Genomic DNA, 22,601 nt, shown 5'->3' with positions numbered 1-22,601 from the left:
AATGTTTTAAAACACAAAACAACTAACTACATGTTGTTCCCCTCATATTATTACACTCCCTTTCCCCGCACCGCCTGTCCTCGCCCCAGGCCAGGGGGGATCAAGAAGCGCTGCGGTAGGTTACCCAAGTGGATCGCCGCTGAAGAACAAGGACACCCGCCCAAAAGACAATAATGAAAGGAATAGATAAATAGATAAATGAAAATGAAATGATTACACACACACACACACACACACACACACACACACACACACACATATATATATATATATATATATATATATATATATATATAGATATATATATATATATATATATATATATATATATATATTTATCACTCAGAATATTACCATCAATTAAACGAGAGCATGAACTGGGCCTCCAGCTCCCAGGTTTTATAGGCCAGGGACGGCCGCGGGTCTCGGCGCCAAAAATGACACGTGCAAGGGGTGACATGTGCTCCGTAACGCTGGACTCGCCCGCGTCGCCGCCGGATATCGGTGGCCGCTGCTCACTTTTTTACTTTGAATTATTATGTGATGCACAAGACACTTCCTCCAGGAGAGCGTCAAGACGGTGATTACTGTCGCATGAACGAGGCGCTGGATCCTAAATGGCAGAGGTGCCATGTGGTGCTCGGTGACCATCATAGAGATGAGCTCACCAGACACAGGGCAGGGGGGGAGGGGGGCGGGGTACAAGGCCGGGGCGGGGCAGCCGTGCACCTGTCTGATGACACTTGCCGTTCCCCTGGATAGTGCGGTGCTCAGGAGCCTGGGCGGCCCATTGGTCAGGGCGCAGGCCACGGCCAGAGGTAATGATGCACCAGGCCCCTGCATTGTTGGGATGGGTCAAGTCCCCACGCCTCGCCGCGCCACGCCACGCCACGCCACGCCATATCTCCGCCACAGAGCGATAAATGAAATCCGGTCAGAGCCACTCCCCTCCAGAGTGTGGGCGTGTCGGGGGCAGGGCACCTGGCGAGGCCACCTGCGAGCCCCACCTGGGCACACTCCCTCAATGATGGTTTCGTTATGGAAACAAGTGGGTGGGCAGGAGTTGGGTGGCACCTCCCACTTACCTCTCCGCCTCTCCCTCCCTCAATTATTAAGAGCGGCGGCGCGTCCAAGGTTCCAGTAGCTCTGCTCCCGTGGCCCGACGCGCGCCTGCTCCAGGACGCCCCTCAGTGCCTCAGTGATAACTCGCCTCGCTATCTTCATGGCTTCTGCCACTCTCAGAACAGTCCTGCTCTTGCTGCCAGTTCTGGTTTCCATAGCGTCACCGTCTGCGTTAGGTAGGAAGGGGCAATTTTTCAAAGACTGTGCTCTTAGTACATGGTAAATAGGTTCTCTCAATAAACACAGGAAAACCTGTGAACGTTGTTAATGTTACAACATGTGCCTGTTCCCTAACAGCCTGGACCCTTGACGATGACGAGTCTCCGGAAGAGATTTTGTCCCCTTCTCCGACCGCCTCCGTGGAGAACCCTTGCTGCATCCGTGACCAGAAAATGAAGAGCATCGGGATCTCAGGTACTGCAAACTACACTTCCACGGCTTGGTCAAGCTGGTTAACAGGGACTTATCTCCGGATGACACTCACTGGCCAAGGAAAGAAGAAAATAAATTGAAAGAAACCACCTCCAAAAGTCTTCCTTCTTCACCCTCCTTGGCAAGACTGTCTGGAAGGATGAGGTGCCAACTTTTGTCACGGGCAAGCACGCGCCCTTGCGAAGCTCAGAGTTCAAAGAGCACGCTTGCAAATTTGTATACTGTGACGACATTTTACAGATATCAGACAACCAGACATAGAGAGACCGACAAACAGACAGACAGACACACACACACATATATATATATATATATATATATATATATATATATATATATATATATATATATATATATATATATATATATATATATATATATATATATATAGATGGGCGGACAGACAGATAGGCGGACAGACAAAGCCTTAGGAATACTTATAGACAAGAGTCACAGACTGATAGATTAAGATTGAGGCAAAATAGGCCAATAGAGACAAAGGCTTGTTTCCCCACAGACACAACGGGGCAGCAGATCGAGGTTGACGTGGGCCACTGCCGAAGACGGTGCGGCGGCAGGAAGAAGCAGATGAAAAAACATGATATACAGCGCCTCATGCGGGAAAACCCCGACATGGACCCAATAACGGTGAGTGTCTGGTCCTCACGACGTTTTCCTGTTTGGTTCACGGGGTCTAATTTATTTTCTTGTGTCACTTTCCATGTCAACTTGCTCGAGACCCCATGGAGGAAGGCTGCGCCAGGTATACTTCAGAGGGAGGCTCTTGTCGAGGTGCTGCCGTGCCCCTAACATTTCAGGACACAGGCTGCCATGGCTGATCACTGATTCACGAAGCTCACTGGGATGAGATTCGCGTTGGAAAATTCAAGATGCGATGAAGACTTAAAACAGACCTCCAAAAGGCATTTGTAGCCGAGGCATCGGTGGGGTGGTTGTAGAAAATAATGTTGTTGGTTGAATGCACCAAAATTTTGTGAATATTCTAGTAATGACAGGTGTGTGAGGAGTAACTTGAATATCATGTATCTAGGCTAACTGTGAGTAAGCAGCAGCTGTGCAGAGCCTCTTCACCCATCAAGAGTGTAATTCAGCACCGACTGATCACGAGCTGGACTCGTCATCGGCAGTAAGCATCCTTCCGACAAGAGCAAGGCTCCTTATAGTGTATCTCTGGGTACTGCCAGGTCCTCCACACATCACACAACCCATCCCTCTTGCTCAAGGGGTAACAGTAACCACTCCTTCTCAGCGCAAAAATTCCGGCCTGAGCGGGGCTCGAACCTCCGCCTGTCGGGCCGCGAAGTCTGACAGGGCAGAGCTTTAACTACCTGAGCTATCGGAGCAGTGTGTGTGTGTGTGTGTGTGTGTGTGTGTGTGTGTGTTGTCTTGATAGATACATAATTACTCGAAACGAATAATTTCCCCAGACAAAACATTATGGGGAAATCAAAATATAATGCGCAAAGTAAGTAAGAGATTTGACAGCTCTAAATCGACACCTTGAGCGGTGCCTCGTCGCGTCCCTCAGACTCTCGCGTCTTCTTCCAGCTTTTCCTGATGCACTCCAGTACCCGCGGACAGCCCTCCTGCCCCGGCGAGGAGGTGTGCTCGGCCTCGTCCTGGCGCGTGGAGAGGCTGTCCACCGTGGAGGGCGTGGTGAGTGTTACAGTGACGGAGGCCTGCAGCTGTCAGACCCGACCCCACTCCTGCCGCCGCCAGCCCCGCCCCGTCACCCTCCACAAGGGCACGCCGCTGCAGACCACGCTGGACCTGGGCGACTGTCAGGGGCACTGTGCACACGGTGGGCATTAACTCCTCTATGTCCCTCTCTCTCTTTTTCTCCCTCTCTCTCTCTCCGGCTTGTGCTGAATACATTTCCCTTTATGTTTTTTTTTCTTTTTTTACTGCATGTTTTTTTTTCCATCTTCTTCACCTTCATCCTCGTCATTACCATCCTTATCTTCTCCTTCACTACTCGTCCTCACGGAACGAAGAGTATCACAGCCTGTCACACTGCCTGAACACATGGCAAGAGTTGTAACAATAACTATGATTCCTATTTATCGCAGAGCTAGGCTGCAGGGCCACCAAGTCCCGGACGGTGGCGGTGGAAGGCCCTAACGGTGAGTAACCGTAACGAGTCGCTCCTTTAGTTTTACGGTACACCATTAGCGCCGCGCCATTATGTGTAGGATCTTCCAGTCTGGAGGATGGCATTTATATTTTGTTGACAAAGGTTCCGTTTATTATTTATACATCATTCATGATTGATGTCAATATGTTCGGCGTCGGCTTACAGGGAAGAGTAATTGTTTTGCTTTGCGCGCCTTCAGGGTCCGAGTGTGTGACGGTGGTGGAGGAGTGTGGCTGCAGAGAGTCCTGCTACCGCGCCTCTCTGCTGCAACACGTCTACAACTACACCACCCCAGACGACCCCCAGGCACAGGCGAGTCCGTGCGAGTCACTGAGGGCATGCCCCTATAGGCCATTGTTCTTTTCTTTAGATACAAATAGCTCAGTCCCTCCCCTTCGTCTCTGTCTGATTGTGGATCCTCAGCTCATGACATGTTGTGCATCTTATCTCCCGGTGACATTTTTCACAGTGAGCAGTATCGTCCTTTACAGGTGATAGACGTGGGCACATGCATCGGGCAATGCGACACCGTCTCCGAGGACCAGTGTGTGGCCAGGTGAGTGCCGTGCTGGCCGCTGTTTTGTAATGTGTGTCTTATTTGACGATTACTTCACCGTTTCTCTGCTCCATGAACCTGTCCTTACGTGCACGTCCTTGACTCCTGACAGGGAACCCAGCGGTGGCTGCCTCATGTCCCTGGTCAAGAGGAACTCCAGGTGCTCTCCTACGGAACTCAGCCAGGTACAAGTGACCCAGCAGGATGGTACCACCCGTATCCTCAGCACTGTCACCAACTGTGGGTGTGTATAGTCGAACAACCCCATATCCCCGTGCCTTTCCCCGGCTGCGGCAGTGTGAGGCTCTCTGTCGACTTGGATACACAATTGACACACAAAAATACGTCTCCGGCGCTCCCCCCCCCCCCCCCCACCCACACACACACATCACACCAATACCTTGTCACACAACACATCCCACGAGCAAACGTCGCTCCCCTGACATTCCTTCAACTTAAACAAATCCTAAATGAAGATCTACCTTCCACCTAAGGCCGCTCTCCACAAGATTCCCTCTCTTCCACAAGTTTCGTCTTTTCGTGAATCTTCCATTTCCTGAGACTTCTTCCACGAGGCTTCTTCTGCCATAAAGGCGTCCTCACATGAGACAATCCTTTCCATAACGCTAACTTCCCATGAGGATCTTCCTTTCAGGAAGACACTCTCATAAGGCTCCCTTCCCTCCCTGAGGTTGCCCATTAAACAGAGGTCTTCCCCGATAGCTCCCCTGACATTCCTATTTCAGTCAAATGCTCTTTCTTCTCCACTGCCACCCCCTTCTATGTGACGCTTCTATCCATGCAGTCCCCTTCTTTCTGGCGACTCCCTTTCATGATGATCTCACGTTCTACGAGGCTCCCCCCCGCCCCGCCGTGAGTTCCCCCTACCACAAAGCCCCCGTTCTTCCATGTGCCACCCCCTTGCATGAGGCTCCCTTCCCACGAGTCTTCCCTCCCAGGAGACCGTTCATTGAGGCTAATCTTCCTATAGAACAACTCCTTTCTATCCAATGAGGCTATGAATGACTTTTTATCCTATGAGGCTATTTTTTCATGGAACTCCCCCGTCCATGAGGCTCCCTCCATTACAACCTTTCCAAGGCACTCTGCTTGCGTGAGACTTCCTCCTTCAGGCTATTCCAGAAAGTCACTTCCATTGAGCTCGTTTTAAAGAGGTTACATCTCTTGTTAGGTTAGGTATTTTCATAAGTTTTTCATGAGGCTTCCCTTCCATGGGCTCCTTTTCCTTGAAATTTTTTTGTTCCCGTAGCAAACATGTTCCTGAGGCTTTCCGCGTTCAGTTAGTCCTTGGCTTATCCACAAAGGCAAGAGTCTTCAGCATGTAGCCGGTGCTACTGCCGTTTCCGGCTACTCATGCCCCGTTTGACCCAAGGCAACAGCTCGGAGCACGACCAGTGTTTGGGGCGGCAGCGCATCGCGCCGGACGCTGGAAAGGAGGGAACGCATCGTGTCCGCTGATCGGTTCTCCTCCAAGCGGGATCGAAGCCCCAGCGCCGCCGCCCTCATTGGCCTCGCGATGAGAAACACATCTCCAGCCACAGCGTCGCTCCACATGCAGCATCTTGTCACAATGTACTAATTTGTTTAATCAGCAATAGCAAAATAGCAATTATTTATTATATATTATAATGGATGCATATCAACTAGGTAATGGTATTTTAGTCGATTACATCCCATAGGTTTTTAACAAAATTATATAAGACATTAGACAGCATATAATATATATATATATATATATATATATATATATATATATATATATATATATATATATATATATATATATATATATATATATATATATATATATATATATATATATATATATATATATATATATATATATATATATATATATATATATATATATATATATATATATATATATATATATATATATATATATATATATATATATATATATATATATATATATATATATATATATATATATATATATATATATATATATATATATATATATATATATATATATATATATATATATATATATATATATATATATATATATATATATATATATATATATATATATATATATATACAACATTACCCAAAATGACATGATTATGCAGTAATTGGTTCGCACTTGTAATCTGTGATGGCAACAGCCTACAATATCCAAGCTTTAATGTAATGAGGCTTCCTTTCTGTACGAACTCGAAAGGAGTTATGTGAGTAAAGTGATAAATTAAATTGTATTGGTTAGCATGTTGTTTGTATTTGTATATCCCGGTTAGCATGTGCCGAGGCTGGGAAAGAATAGACAAAGTTTTCATGAACCTCTTTTGAGGCGTGTAGGCGACGCACTGGTGTGGAGGCGGGACTCCGCGTGCACGCTCCCCCTACCCCCTCCCACACCCACCCCACTTCACGGAAACACTACCGACAGGTTATTAATCTTTAGGAAAAATCTCTCGAGGTAAAAGAACACCTAAATCTATCAGCTTTTCGAGTGTTTTCCAAATCTTTTGTGGTGCAGAGGAGGAAGTGAGTCTCGCCTCGGTGTTTCTTGGTTATTTTAGGAGATAATTACCGGCCACTCAATAGAGAAGGAAAAATCGAAACCCTTGGTGAAATTTTGAGGAACATATATGCTTGTGTGTGTGTGTGTGTGTGTGTGTGTGTGTGTGTGTGTGTGTGTGTGTGTGTGTGTGTGTGTGAACTGTTATTGTTTGTTTTTGGCTTTGGCGATCATTCTTTTAACGGACTTTGCCTATCGGTTCTCGGAGATGGACATGACAGTTAACGCAGGGTTCCAAGTATACAGTTTCATCAAAAGCGCGTCGCAAACACCTAATTGACTCGAGTAACTGATGGACATCGCTCTGAGTCCTAATAAGGTGAGTGGCGGTGACGACACACGCGCCTTCCTGTGTGGAAAGAGCTGTTATCTGTTCTGTCGTTGCTGGAGGATTACGGAGAAGTGGATAAGAATAAAAAAAAATAATGGAGTGATCATAATTATTCTTATTCTTATTCTCATTTTTTTTCTTTTTCTTCTTCTTCTTCTTCTTCTTCTTCTTCTTCTTCTTCTTCTTCTTCTTAGTAGTAGTAGAAGTAGTAGTAGTAGTAGTAGTAGTAGTAGTAGTGGCGGTGGTAGTGATGCTAGTGATTATAGTAGAAGTGATATCAACAATAAGACAAATTAGGTCTCATTAACACGTCTGGTAATCTTGTGATGACATGCATCGCCGTCCCTCGTCATGTGGTCGAGGTATGTGACGCCTTCAGAAGCCCAACGACCTAAGGTACTTTCAGGTCCTTTCCCAACACCGTGTCTGTTTCCTTATATAGTTTCACAGGGCTTTTTTCCTCCCTAGCTGCATTTGCAGCTTATAATGGATCTTTTTTCCTCACGTATATTATTATTTTTTTTATTTCCCCGTCGAATCATCGAAAAAGCGACGCGATAGCCCCTTCAGACAATATTGTGGCAGAATGGCTGAGATATCCTCTAAGACAATCTTTTTATTTCCAAGCCTTTATCCTATTTTCATCAGCCTATGAACTCGTGGTGAATAAAGGTCCTCCATCAACAGATACAGTCAATTGCCACATCCGGGTGGCTGCTGCACCTGCCTTCCCTGGGTTTCTCCAGGTAATCACTCATCGAGTAACTCAATCATCGGAGACAGCTAAGGAGACATCCAATGCGCCGCATGTAGCTCAGGAACTTAGGGTGATACATACACCTGTGTTAACGGAGAGTCGATTATAATTCATAACTTATACATATTTTCTTCTGAAATGCATTTACAGAACATAATCATAAAAGCAGGCCATAACTTTTCTTCAGCGAAACATTACGGGATGTGATAGACTGACAGCCGTCAATCAGGGAGAGCAGGTCCTCCTTGGCATACAGGTTTTCCCCACAGATGAAAGTCTCACGCAGCAGTAAATATCTGACCTTCGTGATCCCCTAAACCCGAGGACCTTTGGCTCGCTGTACCTTGTAGCACGGAGGGGCAGCGGCCTGCCAGAAAGCGGATGCGGGATCCTCCATTCGGCGATCCTAGATTAAAAAATCTCCACATAGACGCCATGGCAGGCTCTTTTGAACTCTCAAGGACTGGCGCTAGTCATGGTGCACCTCTCCCCTCCCCCTCCCCTTCACTTGTGACCTGCGAACTTCTGCCAGCATCCAACCTTCCTCTGGTTTGTCGGGCTGACTGAAAAATTGACTCTTAGTATTATGTTGTTTCATATGACAATTTCTTTCACCTTAAGTATAACCTTCAGTATACTTTCTTAATTATACACTATCCCAAGAACTGCTGGGTTCCCCTCTTGTTCGCCTTCGTTCCCCTCTCAGGTGTATAGGCTACATGACCACAAAAAAGCAGATCAATACCCTTGACGTGTTAAATTTTATTGGGTCTGTCTCTCCGTAAAATAACCCCCCCCCCCCCCCCCCTCCAGCCCAGGTAAGATTCTTGGGTCAGGCGGCGTAAGTCCGGCGCGACCATGGGGTGGAGGGGGGAAGGGGCGAAGGCCAGCTGGCAGCTGGGTTGGATCAAATACTGCTTTTTTATAAGTCAAATACAAATACAAATACTTTTGTTCGGGATTCCAAAAATACAAATACAAATACAAATACTTTTATTCCTGAATCTAAAAATACAAATACAAATACAAATACTTCTATTCCTGAATCTAAAAATACAATTACAAATACAAGTACTGGTTCAAAAAACACAAATACAAATACAAATGCTCCTATTCCAGATTTCAAAGATACAAATAAAAATACTCCTGAAATTATGCACAAAATATAAAGATATTTTTTTCACAAGTTTACACTTTACATATCATGATTGCATTTTAGCATCATTAATGCCCGGAGAGTTTCCGGGCCGAGTTTTGCTCGCTCAGGAGTGTAAAAATTGCCGGCCTTACTAAACACCCTCTCAGATGGTGCCGACGTTGCACAGCACCCTAGAATATTCTTGGCAAAGTGCTTCAAATTTTTTAAGCATTTTGCATCATGCCAGTACCTCAGTGGATTGACATCAAAAGGCAAAACACCTTCTTCTAGGTACGTTTCAAGTTCTGCCTTCACCACTGTAGTGTAGGTATAATGATGCACTTGCCATCATTTGCCCAGCTGGAGGCATGTAGGCAAAAAGACGAGGTCGTGTTGCACTCATGCCAGCCGAAAAGACGAAAGGCTTACTCTCTTGAAATGTTTTCTTCTTCAAGGTCGGTTGAGTTGACTGGGAAATAATTAGGTCCACAATCTTCGAAACCTTTTCCTTTTGCATTTTCTGGGGCCCATGACAGCTGCGGCAATGACACCAGTCCTCTCAAGAAATGGATGCAACCTCTTTTTGATAGATGACTGTAGTGCATTTGCCAAGTTAAAGCAACAGATCGGTTTACTGTCTCTCGTCGTCTTCACTCACATCTCATCCCCTATACGTCTCCCATGTCCGTGACGTCACACATTTTTGCGGGCGGATCCTTCTTCCGAGCCACCCCATCCTTCAGTAACTCCCTAAATCCTCTCCTACTCCTCTTCCAACATTAATCATCTTATTACCTCAATGCAAGATGGCGCCACTATAAACACTCGCCTGCGCCAGAACGGGCTGGGCCGACCATCAGGCCCCACCTGGAAGAAGCCTTGGGCCGACCATCAGGCCCCACCAGGAAGATGCCAACCGGCGCAACAGGCAACGACGTAAAAAAAAAAAAAAAAAAAAAAAAAAAAAATCACTTCCTAGTTCCTACACTCCTCCTCCATGTGACCTGAGGTTAATTTCCTCCGTACTCCCCACCCTTAATATTTTTTTCCTCCTTCGCCTTCAACCTTAATGTTCTCCTTACTCCGCTTTCCCCGTGATCTGACGTTAATCCTTTCCTCCTTCGCCTTCAACCTTCATCTGTTTCCTCCTCCGCCTTAACGCGGTTTAACATTATTTCTTTTTCTATTTCCTTAACAGTATTTATCCTCCTCAAATGGTTTTGACTCGAAATATAAATACAAATACAAAATACTTTTTTCTGGGTGCCAAAATTCAAATACAGATACAAAATACTTATTTTTTTGGGTGCCAAAATACAAATATAAAAACAAAATTCTTTTTTCTCTGGATGTCAAAATACAAATACAAATACAAATACATTAAAATTGCATTTAAATACAATTCAAAAACAAATACAATTGTATTTGATCCACCCCTAGCTGGCACATTCCCGGCGTCGTCGTGGTCGTGGTGACGTCACAGTGACATGCAAATTATTCCCGCAAGCCCACGTGATGGACCGTCACTCATGATTCAGATGGCCGGCAAAACAATATTTTTCATGAGGCAATAATCAAAGATACTGCCAGTCACCTCACTTCTTGCTGCCTTGTTATTTTTTGCGCCGGGAAGATGGATAGCAGCGGGCCCAAACAAGACAGCAGCGGTGAGCCTCCCGGACCTCTGCGTGGCATGGACAGGGGGCAGGCGGGGGCATGAGGGGCTGTGGGGGGACAGGACGCAGGGGAGGCCCTCTCCTCTGACTCATGATTCGTGTCCGGCTTTTGCTCGATTGTTTATGCGTGTCCGTAACACGAGGCTGCGAGTGGCGGCAAATGGGAGGTGCTTTGGAGGGAAAGTTGGATCCCGGAGATAAATATGCGGAAAGGGGCCGGAGGGGGCAACTGATGTCACCCCGGAGGACGGCAGCTGTCTGCACCACGACGCAAAGGACGCCAAATAGTTCACCTGCAGCAAGACACGAGCAAGTCCCTCCTGGGGCCGCTGTCCCACAGGGCGGAGGCGTGGCGCGCGGGAGGGACGGAGCTCTTCATAGGTGACTCAGCTCGCCCCTTGCCCCCTACCCTTCCACCCCCACCTCACAGACTCGTGGGAAAAAAGAATACGTGGTCTTTTTTCACCTATTTTGAGATGGGAGCCATGCTAGCGCTGAGCATAGCATTGTAATATTGCTTGTGTGTATACGTATGCTTTGAGTTGTGTAAAATTGTACGAAAGTACTTGTCACGAGGGGTAGGAGCCTGCAGGTGCCATTATATTAGATGTATACTGTCTGCAACGGTGTCCTGATGGAGATGTTAATGTTACCGGACAAGTATGTCTTGGATTCAAGAAACAACTGCCAACACCTCAGTGACTCAATAAATTCAACTTCATGTCCGTGGTTCTGTCTGTTACTGCAGTTGATTTTTTAGAAAAGACCGTCTGTCAAAGTATCAAGGGCCACGGAACAGTGAGAAGTGAGGCTAGACGCAAACCATGGAACATTATTTTTATGCACGTCGCCTGACTCACCTTCATAACGGAGAGGTGACGGCACTACAGTGGCGAAAAACGTCCGTTCGTATTCTTGGTTTACTAATGTTTGAACTGGCCCCCAGACGAGCATTTACTTTGAATAAAAAATGTAAAAAGAAAAAATTCTACACGCCCTGTTATGAGTAAAATAGTAACTAGCATACCGATGGACAGTTGACAACTAGATAATTGGCTATGAACATTTCAGAGGTAGATACATCAGGATTACAAACTAATGTATATAACGACATATAAGTACTGTTTTTTTTTAAATACATATGTTATTATATGAATAAGATAGATTATTGCCTTCAAGCACAGAACGCATTATGTATCGTTTACAAGCTGCACCAGCTTATCGGACCGTGTACCACATGCTCCTGAACCCTAAGATTCAAAATTGCTAACCCATAGACAGAACTGCCACACTTATGCTCTCCCTAACCCTCCTGCAATAAATAGCTCCCTCTCCCCCCTCTGGTGAAGTGTCGCCACTCCACCCGCTCTCACAGGAGAGATGCGACTCGTGCTTTGGAGTCAGACAATCTCGGAAAGAGGGAAAGGACATTCTGACATTTGGTGAAAAGCAGTGGCGTAGTTAAGCCTGGGCTTTCGGGGTTATAGCCCCGAATGTTTTATGAATAGCCCCAGATCTCAAAGTTTTTTTCTTTTTAAGAATAGCCCCAGCCAGGCCAATACAAAATGTTAATTCTTGTTAAGCTGTTAGTAATAGAAATTAGATTTCATAGATCTTATACGGAGATCATACGGTTTGTTCCTCTCCGGTTCACGTTCCTATCACGTATTCATGGCCACTCGCCACTCGGCCATCAGTCAGGCAGTGGTGCCAGGCGCCAGCCAAGGTGCGTATCCCGGCCCGCGCACACGTGTGAGCGAGAGAGCTAATTGTTGATTGGTAGTAGCGAGCAAGACCTGAGTTTGAGGGTATGGATATAAGCAGCTTTTTTCAAATAGAAAGGGGATCAAGGCAATGAGTTGCAGCCTGCAAGGCAAGAGCAGGCGGATTAGAGTTACCTCCTGCTTTTGCTGTAACTGCAGACGAGTCATGACGGGAGACTGCCGCTGCCTTTACATTGTCTGTTAGCTCAGGTTGGTGAAGCAGAGGGCTCTTTGCCAGCTAGCAAGTATCCATAGTCTAGCTGAGTGGTTCTCAAACGTTTTTGTCACACTAGGCATACTAGCTCCTTAAAAAAAATATGGAAGTTATGTATATTGTAACGATGGGAAATGTGCACACTGTACCGAATTGCTCCTGCATTCAGCAGTTCGAAGTGGTATGAGGGACCGTAATTTTTCAGATTTTCAAAGGATCCAGTTATTATTTGACGAATTTCAAGCGGTAATTTATTGATATTTTGCTATAGGCAAAACCCTGTGGTCATTATATAGTTACGTGACAATTACGCGAGATCGAACTTCGTTGATATAAAAATAAGTTAAAAGCATAACAGTAAAAGAAGCTTTTAATACGTCTTTAACCCTGTATTAAATAAACTTGCAGCCTGCAGGAACTGATGACATGGCAGGAGTAAAAACCAGCATCTAAATTTATAAAATGTAGTAGTAGAGTAGTAGGCTGCAGGAGATGAAACCTGACAGGCCGCATTATTTACTACCGTGATATGATTACCCTGGCTATGACAACGGGATAAACAATACATCTATATTATAAGGCTAAAGGCTAAAAGTTTTTTTCTTCTTTTTTTTTTAGGTGAGTAGAGCAAAAAATTAAATCGATCGTTCCGTAGCCGCTGGAGTGTAAACAATTATTTTTTTCTTCAGACTTAAGTTGTGGCTACCATTAATATTAATATTATTTACAAAATGAATTGCTTTATCTTCCTATTGAAAAAAAAAAAAAAGGGTTATTATATTGAACTTGCTGGCGGTCTAATTTCCAGACACGGACAATTTTTTTTTTTTTCCGGGCAAAAACTTGAGAATTTAGTGTAAGAGTGCTGATCAAGTTGTAGTTTTCAATCTCTTTGGTAACAGAATAAATTTAATAAAAAAAAAACTAAATGAATTTGTGAAAAATGGTAGTTTCTGATTGCTAATTAGCCTACTTGATGCTCACTTACTCAGATGCTCCTTATTTTACTATAGTACATTGTAAAAATGGCCAATTGCTTTTCATCAGTTTTTAGTGACTTGTTCTCTGCAGTAAACGTACGTGAAAGAATAAATTTTAATTTGAAGTTGTCTGTACAGTACATTTATATGTATGATACATCGATCTTAAGCGCTTAAATGTGCTTATGCTTTACCATAATTTGATAATGACCTTGAAAATTTTATTATGACACACTTGCCATATTTTCAGTGTTACTGCTAAATACAATAACACATAGATTGGCCCTAATGTATTGTAATGGCCCGAAATGTACTACAATTGTAATGGTATATTTCCCCATGTAAATAGAGTTAACCAGTTATATATGTATGTGGGTTTCTCATGAGAGAGAGAGAGAGAGAGAGAGAGAGAGAGAGAGAGAGAGAGAGAGAGAGAGAGAGAGAGAGAGAGAGAAGGAAGTACACAAGAGAAGGAGAAAAGAATGAAAAGTATGGGAGAGAGAGAAAGAAGTTTGAGAGAGAAGGGAGAGAGAGAGAGAGAGAACGAGAGGAAAGAGATGGGTGTTGAAACAAAGAGGCCTGTTGTGCTGCCATATCTCCCCTACAATCTGTCGTTTCAACAAAATTCAGAGGTGTCAGGGGTCAAAACAGGGTATCGTTGCCAAAAGTGGTCAATCTACCTTCTTTTAATTATTGCGGGAGAACGGTAAATATTTATAATGGAAATAAAATACCAATGACCTTATATTGATATTGGAGGCCTACCAAGGAAATCTCAGGTCTCAAGCAGGCCTAACCTGCGATCAGTTTGTCATTCCGTGACGTCACACCAAGAACATTTTGATTGTGAGCCACTTACACATTCGGACAGGTGAGGCGTGACGTATTTGTGACGTGTATCCACCACCTACCTCCACCCCTGGCTTCCCCTACTCCCATCCCTCCCTTTCCCTCCCTCCTACCCTCCTCCTCCTCCGCCGCACTCTCTCCCCCCGCCCTCTTTCTCCCCATCCCCCCCCCCTCTCTCTCTCTCTCTCTCTCTCTCTCTCTCGGTATACATGCGATGTGAAGCACTGCATACATATGACTTGTCTATACTGGCGGATAACTAGAAAGTATATGCTAAGTATGGTCTGGTGTTTTCTGCACACGACCCTGATTCCTGTTCCAGCGTAACTGGATGTTGCTTAAGTGCTGTATGAGGTTTGTTTGGCAATTATACAACCATTGAAAGTTGTACGAGTATATGACCCTCCTTCCCACAGGTTACGTTGAGCGTATGATGGGATGAAGCACGTAGCTGACGCTTGATCATTTATAGGAAATCGCGTTAAGGGACGGAAAGGAATACGGTGGAATTCATTGCAGAGTAAAAACGTGAAACGAAATTCGAGAAATACATGAAAATTTTATTCTGATATTAGAAAAAGACTGCCATACAATATGGGTTCATGTAGATATGTTAAAAAGTCATAGCACACAAAAATAGTCAGCGAGTATATGATGGGTGAATTAATAATGCAAATAACTGACCACATAATGTTACTTCAATATTCATCACCATCGACAAACAGGTCATCCTCGTCATCATTGTTGATGCTGATGCAGACGGCATATAATTTATATTTATCTGCCATTAATGCAAGTCATACGTGAGCATGTATTCATATATCGTGTAAATTGGAAGAGAGAGAGAGAGAGAGAGAGAGAGAAAGAGAGAGAGAGAGAGAGAGAGAGAGAGAGAGAGCGGGGGGGGGGGGGGGTATTGGGGGAAAGTGGGCGGGGGGAGAGAGTGCGGGGGAGAGGGAGGATGGTAGGAGCGAGAGAAAGGGAAGGATGGGAGTAGGGGAAGCCAGGGGTGGAGGTAGGTGGTGGATACAGGTCACAAATACGTCACGCCTCACCTGTTCGAATGTGTAAGTGGCTCACGCAGGTTTTGCCATCACAGTCAAGAGTAAACGCCATACTTAACCGCATCTGGCATTGCACAATAGCGTAAAAAATTAGCGGAGTGTGTGAAATAATCTGTGTCAAAGCCCCATGCTGATCCGAGTCTTCGTTTGGAAGATATTTGCGAAAAACGGTATGTCATCGGGTCTGATCTGGATAGTAGATGGGAATGAATATAGAGATAGGGCCGAGACTAATGCCCCTTCCTCGCACTAGGTTGTGGGAGCGAGCTCATTCTCACGAGCGACACCGCCCCTTTCAGGTGAGGAAAGAACTGTTCACGGAGTTCAACTCACTTTGGCTATAATACTATAACTGAGACTGGATTCTCACGAGCGACATCGCCCCTTTCAGGTGCGCCAAAGGCAAACCTGACAGATGGGAAGCTGGGCGTCGCCAAGACCGAGGCCAGCACGCAGCCGTGAACACTTTTGAAGCTGCGTTGTGGGGGATTGCCTGTGGCAGGGTGTATGAAGAGAGGAAGGAAGGAGAAGGCCAAAAGGGTGGTATGTGTGTCGTTCTCAGGGGTAACAATGGATACGCGCAAACATTCACTAGTTTTAGTTAGGACTTAATTAAGGTGTGGAATAGTGGAGTCTGTGTTTCCCCGTGTGGGTGGAAACAATTATTATGTCGGTGCTACTTATTGCCATGTGTGCATGTTAGTTTACGGTGTTAATGTTAACCCGTATTCATGGTATTTACAAGTGTAATTAGTGATGTAAGATACGTAAGCCAACCTCTAATAAGTGGACCCTGTCCTATGACCTTTAGTTCACCATCAGAATCTCTTAACAATAATTACCTCAAGTAACTTTCTTAAAGTCGCGTTACCTATATTACTTGGACAGGTGATGATCCTGTGTGCGATAATAGTGCCTTATAAGACTGGGTGAATAAACTACTAATTTTACTCTGTGGTTTAAATGATCAACAATTAATTCTACTTTGAGGTATAATGAACCTACATAATTAATTAAAAGAGTGCCCATGAAAGGCACGACAGTATGTCAGAGAGGCCTCAGAATTACCCTAAAAACTCCGCGTTTCTCTCGGCTCCAACCACCCAGCATTTTGAGCTGGGCTAAGCTCCCAATGTTTCAAGGTCCTAAATACACCCCTGGTGAAAAGGATGTATTGGACAAGAAAAGGTTGAGAACCACTGATCTAGCCCATAGTAACGCTCGCTCTCACATCAGAAGCAGCAGTCACCCCTCGTAACTTTGGTTTTCTTCCACATCCCACAGTGTACAAGAAAATTTACCTCGCCGCAGCTGAGGTACATTAATATAAGACAATAGCATTAACAAACAGTAGACTACTTGTTCTTTCAAAATAGATAAGTCTTGTTAAGCCACACACATTGCATAGCTATTTTTACACTTGTTTTGATCTTTACAGTCTTTCATATGGTTTTCCGGGAGACTTGAAGGTTGGAACAAGACGCAGCGAGACAATGTCACGCTAACACAACCATTATTTACCGAAGACTTGCTGGCGAGATGTCGGGAAACTAAACACAACAAATTACCGCTAAACCATAACGGATGGATAAAAAATACATAAGAACTCCCCCGAAACATGCTTAGGCCTCTCAGCAAGGAAAACACAGGCACATGGGCACTCAGAAAGCCAGCCAGCCAGCCAAGCCACACACCTTCTGATAGGGGAAGCGTCGCCCCCTCCTATTATCTTACATTAGTCCTGATGTCCGTAATAACCGGGGGAAGGCGATTGTTGATGATTGCATGAGGACTACTTTCACAATTCGCCATGATGGGGTATAATAGTGTTATGCCGGACGTGTTACTTGGGTTCCGTGTCGCCGTCATGAGACTCCGTGGGAGGGGGATATGTAAACACTTTGTACAGCTTCTGTAGTTTGATAGTCTTCCTTAGTAGTACACTTCACTCTGACTCTTCACTTACCACTAGCTTACCTTGACTGGGACTGTCCCCTCTCGCCCTCTTCTCCTATATATATCCAGAACAGTACAGTCTAGAATGTTACAGTATATTATCATACAAGAACATGTAGCAAAAATATGTGCGAGTTGGCAACACTTCCCGCCTGGCGCCTGGCCGCGCCCCGCGGAGCGCGGACGGCTCGCCTTGCTCCCCGCCCCCCTGCTCGCTCCTCCCGGAGCCATCTAGAGGCCCATGGACGCCGGGGGAAGCTTCCAGCACAACAATAGTAAGCCTACAAACCAATACCAAAGCATAGTTGTCAAGCTACTGTGGTGTCTTGCCATAAGATTTTGCGTTAGAAACCATAAGTTTGTGTATAAAAAATGTAAGACTTGACAGGTATGGTTCCGACGGACTAAAGCAGGGTGCACGAGGTACCGCCTCCTCCCCCCCCCCACCCCCAACACCCCCCTCCCCCTCCCCACCACACACACTAACCGTAACAGTAACCGTTACTCTGCACGCTCTCATGAATTTAAATATGGCGCGTACGATATATTTCAAATTGTTAAAACATACATATTAATAAAAAAATAAAAAAATCGCAAGCGGAAAAAATACGAAGATTTTCAACTTACGCCATAAGACTTGAAAATCACCGAAATTACGTAAGACTTACGCAAAAAACGTAAGACTTGACAGGTATGCCAAAGACTTCGAAAATTTCTTGTATAGTGTTTTGTGTTCATGTTTAAGTTTAAAATTTTCATGAAACTATACAGGAAATCGCTTGTGAATCTAGTGTTGCATCGAAAACCTAATAACCATTATGGAATGTAGAAGATTAATTGAAGAGTTTGGTTCGGGCGATTGCAAAGCCACGGTGTTGGATTGTGAATTTGGCTCTGATTGATCTTTTTGTTGCAAAAGGACTTACACACCATAGGAGAAAGGAGGCCATCCCGCGGATCCCCAGGCAATGCATAATGTGATTTGCAATAATATAAGAAAGAAATTATATGCGTGTTATGCACCTAAACTGGTGCCCTCCGCATTATTATCAAGATCAAGATCAAGAAATATGTGTACCTACCTACAATAGAGTCCATGTATCGCTATGCAGTGGAGGAAATGAACTGTCAACAATAACAATTAAACAAACATCCCACATTGTTGTAGAAGGAACTGAGCATCTAGGAAAATAAATGCTGTCCCCAAAGCCAAAAAATAAGGATACCCACGAAGAAAAAAAATCCTGTCAACCAATCGAAAAAAAAATAAATAAATAAAGTCCACCAATAAAAAAAAAAAAAAATCACGGAGCTAATATCAGTCATTTGCAAACCTTTTTTTGTTTTTTTCACTGCTGCGCTGAATATTAGAAATGAGGTAGGGTGAGGTGGACACAACCCATACTACTAGTGGGAAAATATTGATTAAAAATCTGTATTTGCCCTAACAGGCAAAACAAAGAGTGCATAATACTCCTCAGGAAATGGGCTTCCTCTATAAGTATCTGTTGAGCTTCTCCAGAGAATATTTTTTTCTCCATTGGAAGGTTTTATTTTTATTTCAATTGCTGTACGGTTTGTGACCAGGGGGTCACGGGTCGTAGACGAAGTGTTCACGGCCCGTACAACTTTATAAATAAATTTCTTATAAATCTGGCTTTGCACCAAGACTCAAACCCAAATGCCTAAAGTAATCCTAGGGCTGTGGGCTTCCTTTGAGGTATCAGTTTAGATTGTTTGGATTTCCAATTCTGCAAGTGATGACAGTGTTTTAACTTGTGCTTTTTAGGTGGTTTTCTATGCTTGTCAAATGTAACCAGGCTTTACAATAACATTTTGCTTCCACTAGCTGTACGACTCGTGAACTACCCACATGTTTGTTTACGGGATTCCCACGAACACAAAAACTCGGCACAACAATATCTTTCCCTGCAAATATCTTTTCAGTATGATCATATTCGCCATGGAAACCTTCACCAGCAAACTAAAGACATATTCACAATCACCATACACTATACTATGAGGCGAGAAAATTGCATCAGACAACTCGAAAATTAAAAAACTCGCCAAGCATTTTCAGGCGTGAGGCTTGCGGCACATGATGGCTGCGTCAGCTGTTGTTGTCCCATTTTCTTTCTACTGTAGGAAGCGAGACTCTTCTCGATGTTTTGCTTCGACAAGACGGCCTTTGTACGTCTCGTGACCGTGTACGAGTTATGTCCACCTCACCCCTAAGTCTATATATATATATATATATATATATATATATATATATATATATATATATATATATATATATATATATATATATATATATATATTTATATATACCAAGTCGTCACTGCTTCAAAACTGCGACCGGTACGCCCAGGAGGCGGTTTTGGGGTGACGTCACCTGGAGGGCCCCCCCCCACCAAAAATAAAAAATACCTGCCAGTTCAGGGGTGACTAAATTAAGTTGGGGCCGTATGTGCACTCTGGATGTGCATTCTCACCTTCTTTCACAGCGCGTTCAGGCAAGCCACTGACAAAAAAATGTCTTTTTATTGTGCTATTGCGTGACTGTAATTTCAATGACTACAAACGGCGGTGTTCGGTGTCAGGGAGGGCATGTTGAAGTGATTGATTTAAATTAGTCCGCCTTTCCTCTTTCTCTAAATCCCTGTTTCTACATTCTCTAGTTTGGCTCCTAGCAGTGTCACGCATAAACCACGCCTCGGCCGTGTCTCCTCCCACAAACCTGCGTATGACTTTTTAATGACGAGGTTTTCTATTCTCTTTTTCTATTACTCTCTCGGTTCCACACGTCCTCTGCCTGTATCGAAACACACGAGAAATTAATCACAAGGAGAGGGTTTTCCCCATCTGCCTGGGATTGAACCCGCGACCAGCGTGACGGGAGAGCCACTCCTTACGAGTCGGCCAAAGAGGTACCCCACTGGCTAACTGGGTTATGTGAGGCTCGTTCATCAGGCCGTCGCCGCACTACAACTTGACTTGGTGTATATAGACCCTCACCCTATATTTCAAAGTTGCCAGCCCGCGGGTTTTAGGTGGCAGGGCCCACAAAGCTTGAACTATTCTTTCAATTATCGTAACATACCAGTCTTTCTCTAGGGCTTGTAACAATTACACTTCAATACAATAAGTGAAACTGTTGTTAATAAAAATGTAGTTGATCATTCTCTTTGCTTTATCTATTGGCAAACGAGAGAAAATAAATGACCGATGAAAAGTTATCCTCTAAAAATCTTTCTTACAAGAAAGCCCTGCAAAATCAAGCATAACTGAAGTTTTTTTTTTTAAATTATGTTTGTATAACAATTTTTTTTTTTTCTGAGCACCTGGTTTGGGTGTATCGGTCTCGCCTTTGATGGACTTTATCAATACATTAAGAAGTCAAGCATCTCGGCACCCGCCCCTTCAACACTAGGGCGGCCACGTGTTTGGGTCCGCCTTCCAGCATACTGTTGTGCTGGAAGCTTCTCCCGGGGCCTATGGGGCTCTGGAAGTCTCCAGGAGGAGCAAGCAGGGGGAACTGTCAGTTCATATATTGTGGCTATAAAGAAAACTTGGCTGCTGCTTACCAAGCTAACAAGTTAAAACACTTCTTAGTTAAGGCAGCATAGTAATAAGGCATATGTAAACTGAAATGAATGGTCTGCCTTCAGTAAAACACAATAAATCAATGTAAAGTTACAAAACTTAAATACAACTGTGCCATCCATCCACAAACTTACATACTAGACTAGCTGCACGCCAAGGCCCTGCAAGTGACGCTTAGTCCGTGGGCCACCCTCACAAAATAGCTCTAGAAAACAAGTTTCGTCGGGCATATGTCCGCATTGAAATTTTTCACTTGTAATAGGTTGCAGCAATGTTCTCAACACTTTATCCGTAGAGCTTAACCAAAAATACTTGCACATTAACATACAGTGAAAATTCATACATCGGCTTCTTGGTATGTATAAAATAGTATTCCCCACACGTTAAGTGATAGGAAAAGCAACTCTAAACACTTTTTCATCTATGGCAATTTGTGTTTAACGCCTTCGTTTTAAAGTTACAGGATGTTTAAATAAGTTTTCCTGTATCACTCAGGAACATTGGGGGGGGCCTGGGCCCCCCTTTGGATCCACCAATGTAGCTATGTCTTATAATATATCTATCCTTTACAGTCTGATGGTGCATCCTTCTAGGTTATCAAGTTTTAGTAGCTACTCATGAGAAGTATTCCTTATAATGATCATTGATTTCCAGATGGTTTGCACTAAAAAAAATTAGTGTCGTGTAACCTGCCGCAAATAATAATCAGCTGTAGTCAACCCTTGCTTCAAAGAACCAATATGGAGGAGGGGGGTGATGTTATATCCAAAAATCTTTTACATCTGAAGTATCCAACCTTTTTGTGTATAATAAACCTTGTTTGTTACATGAACTTAAAAGTTCACAATTTCCATACATGATTCTTTTTTCCTTGTATTTGATGATTAATCCTGACATGTATTTCCATTATCAGTAGGTAATATATAGTAACAAGACAATAATACACATTATAATAATGTATATATTATAGCCCAATGAGTGCACGAGATCATTTACCTCATCAGTGACGCCAAGTCCGGGAATCCTTCCCTAAATTCTTTGCCCAAATTTGTGACACCAAGTATAATAACTAGTTTTAGTGACCATTTGCATCCATTTTTCACTTTGATTAAAAAATTGCCTCTCAGCAGGGTGTGAACTTGATGGGGTTGGAGGAAACTCGACTCGGCCATCAAGCTCACCACAATATAGTAAGGAACCTCTTCTTCTCAGTGATAATTTATCCTCTTTAGTAACTATTCCATGTTGCTTTAATCACAACTAATCTGTTGGAAACATTACAGCTTAATAACATACTTCACATCTCTGCATACAAATTGAGTTCAATATTTAACTGTTACACCAGTAGGCTTCATATCTTAAAAAAAAACGTATGTAAAAAGGTTGAAATTTTGAATGATATATTCAAACTCTTTATTATGTTTCAATGGGTGTAG

At 43.9% G+C, this 22,601-nt stretch overlaps 1 protein-coding gene across 1 annotated transcript; it reads left to right on the top strand.

The window, feature by feature from the left end:
* Positions 1 to 1,133: 1,133 nt before the first annotated feature.
* Positions 1,134 to 5,994, top strand: LOC127001844 (uncharacterized). The gene is made up of 8 exons (XM_050867041.1): positions 1,134 to 1,298; positions 1,420 to 1,536; positions 2,072 to 2,202; positions 3,124 to 3,376; positions 3,645 to 3,698; positions 3,909 to 4,021; positions 4,201 to 4,265; positions 4,378 to 5,994. Exons 1-8 carry the CDS (start codon positions 1,223 to 1,225, stop codon positions 4,517 to 4,519), a joined length of 951 nt encoding a protein of 316 aa, XP_050722998.1. The 5' UTR covers positions 1,134 to 1,222; the 3' UTR covers positions 4,520 to 5,994.
* Positions 5,995 to 22,601: the final 16,607 nt, after the last annotated feature.

The sequence above is a fragment of the Eriocheir sinensis genome, chromosome 21 (assembly GCF_024679095.1).
Source record: "Eriocheir sinensis breed Jianghai 21 chromosome 21, ASM2467909v1, whole genome shotgun sequence".
Classification (NCBI taxonomy): domain Eukaryota; kingdom Metazoa; phylum Arthropoda; class Malacostraca; order Decapoda; family Varunidae; genus Eriocheir; species Eriocheir sinensis.
Note: the sequence above shows the minus strand (reverse complement) of the source record. Positions and strands in the feature narration are given on the sequence as shown.